At 38.7% G+C, this 7,109-nt stretch overlaps 1 protein-coding gene across 4 annotated transcripts in view; it reads right to left on the bottom strand.

The window, feature by feature from the left end:
- Positions 1–7,109, bottom strand: part of HOOK3 (hook microtubule-tethering protein 3) — a 93,589-nt gene that overhangs the window by 58,169 nt on the left and 28,311 nt on the right. For all 4 annotated transcript variants that reach the window (XM_014536719.1, XM_014536714.1, XM_014536716.1 and 1 more), the window contains one exon: positions 3,029–3,192. In XM_014536719.1, the coding sequence (XP_014392205.1) occupies positions 3,029–3,192 (164 nt within the window). The remainder of the gene's footprint in view (positions 1–3,028; positions 3,193–7,109) is intronic.

The raw sequence follows: 7,109 nt of genomic DNA, 5'->3' as shown, positions 1-7,109 counted from the left end.
TATTCACCAGACCTTGCTCCTTCAGATTACCACTTATTCCGATCGATGGCACACGCACTTTCTGAGCAGCACTTCAAAACGTACGAAGAAGTGGAAAATTGGGTCTCTGAATGGTTTGCCTCAAAACAAGAAAAGTTGTATTGGGACGGTATCCACAAATTATCTAAAGATGGGGGAAATGTGTAGCTAGCGATAGACATTACTTTGAATAAAGCACTTTTGATGTTTCTCTTGAAATTATCGTGTTCTCTTTGGTTACAAAATCTGCCATTATTAACCGGTACACCTAGTATAGTTGGTAAGGGGTTAATAACCAAAATATACAAATAAATCATTTTAACCCAACATAAAAACCAAACAATCCAATTAAAAGATGGGCAGAGAACCTGAATAGACACTTCTCTAAAGATATACAGATGGCCAATAGATACATGAAAATATGCTCAACATCACTAATTATCAGGGAAATGCAAATCAAAACCACAATGAGATATCACCTCACACTGTCAGAATGGCTATTGTCCAAAAAAATACCCAAACCACAGAACAAGTGTGGAGAAAAAGGAATCCTCATGCACTGCTGATGGGATTGTAAACTAGTGAAGCCACTATGAAGAAGGGTGGAGGTTCCTCAAAAAATTAAAAATAGAATTACCATATTACTCAGCAATTCCACTCCTAGGTATTTTTCCAAAGAAAACAAAAACAATAATTTGAAATGATATATACACCCCTATGTTCGCTGCACCATTGTTTACAACAACCAAGTAGGGAAGCAACTAAAGTATCTTTTGAAAGATGAATAAAGAAGATGTGGTGTATACATATACAACGGAATAGTACTTAGCCATAAGAGGGAATGAAATCTTGCCATTTGGGACATAAATGGACCTAGAGTATTATGTTAAGTGAATTATGCTGGAGAGAGAAGGCAAGCACTATTTGATTTCATCTATTTATGAAATCTTTAAAAAGAAGCAAACAAAGGAACAGAACAAAATAGAAACAAACTCATAAAGAAAACAAACTAATGAAACAGTGAGGTAGGGGAATGGACTGAAAAGGTGAAGAGGATTAAGAATTACCAATTTCCAGTTACAAAATAAGGCACAGGGATGTAAGGTACAGTATAGGGAATAGTCAGTAATATTATTATTACTATGTACAGTAACACATGGGTTACTAGACTTACTGTGATGATCACTTTGTAAGGGATATAAATGTTGAATCGCTATGTTGTACACCTGAAACTAATATAATACTGTATATCAACTATAATTTTAAAAAACTAGCCACAATTTAGAAACAAAAAGATAAAAATCATATTTAGATTTTACTGTCCACCAATTCTTAGAAAGTCAAGATGCAAATGAAGGATTCTCAAAGTTTTTGGTCTCAGAATCCCTTCATAGTGTTAAAATTACTGAGATTCAAAGAACTTTTGTTTACATAGGTTTTATCTATCGATATATAATAAACCCATTATGTTAATACAGACAAGATAGTTCAGTGGTAAAAGTGGCAATGTTTTACACTTCAGTGAATGAAATAGTCCAGTTTAATGAAAGAGCTGGGTTGTCATAGCTGTTTCTGCATTCATCTGTTGTTTCGGTTTTCAGGCTGAAGCATACGGAGGAAATGCAGCTTTCCCCAGAGGTGTAGCTGGGAAAGAGAGCGCTCTAAGACTCTGAGAGGGTCTCAGTGAGCCTGCAGGGTCCTCAGACCACACTGAACTGCTGATGTAAACCATAGGGGATGGATTGTTTCTACAGTTTCTGACTAAAGGTTTTCATTTTTTCCTGCTAAGGCAAAAAGAAAATAAAAATCCAGAAACATTTCATTGAGGAATAATAAAGGATAGGTTATCATACTAAGTTAGTTGATAAAGTAAAAATATAATTGATATTTAATGTCTCTTACTATTTTAACACTGGAAATCTACCTCTAGGTAAGAAACAGGTCATAACATATTTATAATAAATTACAATATTTTTATCATACTGCTAAGCCCTTCAATTTTGTGGTTCTGTTCTGTGTTGCAGGACACCAAGTTTTTCCTTTTCTTCTTTTCTCTTTCACTATCCAAGTGCTTTTGGTCCCTTCCTTATTCCTTTCGACCTTTTTCTTTCCCAGGTGTGTTTAGAAGACTGTCCCTTTAAATCAGTTTGTTCTTTAAGTAAATCTGTCTCTAGAAATCATGTACTTGGCATTTGTATCGTGTCTCTTTAAACTGAGTACTCAAAAGGGTACCAATCTCTTTAAATTCAGTTCCAGTATCTTTTTATGGCATCAGGCCCATTAAGGAGATGCACTGCCCTGGCCAGTGTGGCTCAGTTCGTTGAGCACTGTCCAGTGCACCAAAAGGTTGCTGGTTCGATTCCTGGTCTGGGCACATGCCAGGGTTGCAGGCTCAATCCTGATGGGGGGTGTGCAGGAGGCAGCAAATTGATATTACGCTCTCACATCAATGTTTCTTTCTCTCCCTTCCTCTCTCTCTAAAAATCTACCTCTCTATCAACAGAAGAAGATGCACTTACTTTGAAATTTGTTCCCTGCAGTTTGTGGTCTAATCTCCATTTTTGTTTTAAAAATGATTTCAGATTTTGAGTGAATTTAATCTTTTTAGTGATTATTCCAACTCACCCATAGGCCCCTTCACTAGTATTCTTCTGTCTTCCTCCAATTTCTTCCGCAGTCTGCCTTTACTTGCCTCAGTTTGCCTTTCTTGCCTGGCAGAATGGGGGTAGGACAGGTGTGTGGGATGGGGCTGGTGTTTGTTTTCTTTCTTTCACTCACAGTGATATTTCAGCTGGGGCATTCTGTCTTCAAGTAATACTGAAGTGTAGCTTTGGTAGAATTGTTCCTTGATGTAAAGCTATTTCAGGTTATGCGGGAAGATTTTTGGAAAGTTGTTTATTACACAGCGTCCTTGGTCTGCAGCTACCCAGAAGTCCTAATACTATATTCTTAACTTTAAGAGATAGTTACCAAATTTTTAAAAGTCAGACTTCAGTGAGTGGTCTTTTACCTGAATGTTTCTTCTTGGAGCTGTTCTAATTGAGTTTGGAGCTGCAGATGCCTTCTTCCTGCTGGACTGTTAGGATCTTCTATAGAGTCAGATTGATTAAGTCTTTCCATTAACACCTGATTCTCTGCCAACAGGCTGCTCTTCTCCTCTTGCAATGCTGCAACCTGTTAGAATAAAGGAAGACAGCAGTTATTTCTTCCAATGACACCGGCATTGCCATAACCACCCGTGAATTACCATGATAAGTTAAAGCCTGTTTTTTAAAAAGTACAATAAAAAATAATAAAATAAGTAAAAAGTACAATCAACCTCCACTTAAACCATTCAACATTATTTTTGGAATATTGCACAAGTAGAGTAATATATTAAGAGTAAGCAAGAATTCATTATTTTATATCTGAAAAGACAGTTAAGCAAAGATATAGAGGGCAATTAAGCACACAAAAAGATATTTACGATTAGTCATTAGGAAAGGAAAATTAAAACCACAATGTTACACCAATACACTCTGACTACAATGGCTAAAATGGAAAAGACTGGCTGTACCAGAGTGCACAAATGGAAGCCTCATACACTTCTAGTGAGCATATAAGACAGTTTTTCATTTTCCTAAAAAATTAAACATGCAACTACCACATGACCCAGCCGTTCTACCCCTAGGAATTTACTTGAGAAACAGAACCACATGTCCACGCAAAGACTTATAAAAATGTTTATAGCATCTTCATGTGTAATAAAGAAAAACTGGAAACAGCACAAATATTTATCAGCAAGTGAATGCATGGGTAAACTGTGTTATATCTATACAACTGAATACTATCTTAATTACAAAAAATTAACTATTGATACTGACAACATGAGTAAATCTCAAAATAATGAAAGAAGTCTGACCAAAAAAAAACACACCACACAACAGTACGCACTGTATGATTTCTTTTATATACAATTCTAGAAGATACAAGCTAATTTGTAGGGACAGAAAGCAGTTTGGGACTGGAGGGGGATTACAAAGAGTCACGAGAAACTTGGAGGGTGATGGGTTCATTATATTGATTGTGGTGATTTCACATGTTCATACATATGTTAACATCTATCAAACTTATACATTTTAAATGTGAGTAGTTTGTTATATGTCGAGGCCCAGTGCACGAATTCGTGCACAGGTGGGGGGGGGTCCCTCAGCCTGGCCGGCTATTGGGGCCATCTGGCCCAGTCCCGATCAGGGCCGATGGGGGCGGGCAGGCTGGGGGGAGGGACCGTGGGAGGTTGGCCAGTAGGTCACCGGGGAGGGACCGCGGGAGGTTGGCTGTGGGAGTATACTGACCACCAGGGGGCAGCTCCTGTGCTGAGCGTCTGCCCCATGGTGGTCAGTGCGCATCATAGTTACCGGCCATTCGGTCGTAATGTTCACTTAGGTTTTTATATATATAGATTATCTCTCAATAAAGCTGTAAAAACAAAAGTTGCCTGCCATTTCTAATTCTCCCTCTCCATCCCCCATTGCCTTCTGAACTCGTTCTGGTTGGATACTGCCCCTACTTTTCCACCCAATCTGCTCACCCACTGACTTCCAGGTCACAGTGCTCTACCAAGAACACTTGACACAACCGATCACATCCTCCTCGTTAAAGTATTTTCTTTACTTGGCTTCCAGGACACCTTACTCCTGGTTTCTGTACCAACTCACTGGTCTACCTTCTCTTTCTTTGTCTTAATTGCCCTGCCATTAGAGTATCCTACAGCTTTTCTTTTCTGAACACAGTGATGGCTTCCAGTTTCATGGCTGTAAATACCATCTATTCACTGACAACTCACACATTTCTATTTCTAGCCTAAAACCCTGACCTGGATATCATGTCTACTTGGATGTCTAATAGGCATCTCTAATTTAAACTGTCTAAGCTGAACTCTTAATTACCCCCCGCCCAGTCCTTCCACAGCCTTTCCCACCTCAGTAAACGGTAACTCTATCCTTCCAATTGCTTAGTCATAAGCCTTAACATCTTTCCACCACATCCAATCTGCCAGCAAATATCATTGGCTCTACCGTCAAACACATTTGGACCACTAGCCCTAAATTCTGATGACCTAAACCAACGTAATTTTTTGCCTGGATTACTGTAATGACCACTCAATTAGTCTCCTTGATTTGGTCCTATTTTCCCTATTCTAATCTCCACACAGCAAAACAAGCACACTCCATTAAAACAAACAGATCACAGGACTACTTTGTGCAAAAGCCTCCAATGACTTCCCATTACTCAAAGTCAAAGTCTTTCCAAAAGCTTATAAGGCCTCTCCAGACTGATTTGCACACTCCCTTCCACTCCTGCCACCCTCACTGTCCTGCTGTTCCTGAATGTACCACCATGCTTCCACCTTAGGCCTGTGCTCAGCCTGTAATACTCTTCCCTGAAAATCTAGGAGGCTTGCTCTCATAACCTCTTTAGGATTTTACTACCATGTCACCTTCTCTGGTGCACCTGTACTGACTACTCAATTTAAAACTACTAACTCTTCCTATCCTGGATTCCCTATTCTACCTTCTCTGCTTTATTTTTCTCTAGAATACTTATCATCACTTAAAACTATATTCTCTATTTATTGTCTGTCTTCCTTACTAGAATGTAAACACCTGGGGGCAGGAACATTTTATCTATTTTTCTATACCCAACTCCCCCCGCTTCATTGTATCTACAGTAACTTGAGCAGTGGATGGTACATACTAGGTGCTCAGTAAAAGTCTATTGAATAAATGAATGAATCTGAAATGCCAGCTCTATAATTTATCAGCTTTCCATAAATCAGTCTTTTTAAAACTTATTTTATTTTTTTATTGATTTTAGAGAGAGGAAGGGGAAGGAGAGGGAAAGGAAATGAGAGAGCATGAGAGAGAGAGAGAGAGAGAGAGAGAGACATTGATTGGTTGCCTCCCACGTGTGCCCTGACTGGAGATTGAACCCACAACCTGGGTTTGTACAGTGACCAGGAATTTAACCACCACCTTTTGGTGTTTGGGATGATGCTCCAACCAAATAAGCCACACTGCCAGGGTTGCGTAAGTCTTTTCTCAGAACAGAGTATGGCTCTATTCTATGCCATTGGTCTTTTTCATTCATTTCTGCTCTTTCATTCTTCTTTCTTAAATAAATGTTTATGGCTTAAAATCTTAAATTTTAAAAATTCATTTCTTTGCTACTAATTTCTAACTTTAATTGCATCTTTATCACAGAGTGTGATCTAAAGACACAGATTTTTTTGAAATTTTATTAAGAACTGCTGTATAACCTGGCTGGTGTGGCTCAGTGGTTGAGCACTGACCTCCTATGAACCAGGAGGTCACAGTTCAATTCCCAGGAAGGGCATATGCCTGTGTTGTGGGCTTGATCCCCAGTAGGTAGCATGTAGGAGGCAGCCAATCAATGATCCTCTCTCATCATTGATGTTTCTACCTCTCCCTCTCCCTTCCTCTCTGAAATCAATAAAAATATATATTTTTTAAAAAAGAACTGCTCTTTCCATAAATCAGTCTTTTTAAAACTTATTTTATTTTTTTATTGATTTTAGAGAGAGGAAGGGGAAGGAGAGGGAAAGGAAATGAGAGAGCATGAGAGAGAGAGAGAGAGAGAGAGAGAGACATTGATTGGTTGCCTCCCACGTGTGCCCTGACTGGAGATTGAACCCACAACCTGGGTTTGTACAGTGACCAGGAATTTAACCACCACCTTTTGGTGTTTGGGATGATGCTCCAACCAAATAAGCCACACTGCCAGGGTTGCGTAAGTCTTTTCTCAGAACAGAGTATGGCTCTATTCTATGCCATTGGTCTATTTCATTCATTTCTGCTTTTTCATTCTTCTTTCTTAAATAAATGTTTATGGCTTAAAATCTTAAATTTTAAAAATTCATTTCTTTGCTACTAATTTCTAACTTTAATTGCATCTTTATCACAGAGTGTGATCTAAAGACACAGATTTTTTTGAAATTTTATTAAGAACTGCTGTATAACCTGGCTGGTGTGGCTCAGTGGTTGAGCACTGACCTCCTATGAACCAGGAGGTCACAGTTCAATTCCCAGGAA

This window comes from Myotis brandtii, unplaced genomic scaffold, assembly GCF_000412655.1.
Source record: "Myotis brandtii unplaced genomic scaffold, ASM41265v1 scaffold103, whole genome shotgun sequence".
NCBI classification, from domain to species: Eukaryota; Metazoa; Chordata; class Mammalia; order Chiroptera; family Vespertilionidae; genus Myotis; species Myotis brandtii.
Note: the sequence above shows the minus strand (reverse complement) of the source record. Positions and strands in the feature narration are given on the sequence as shown.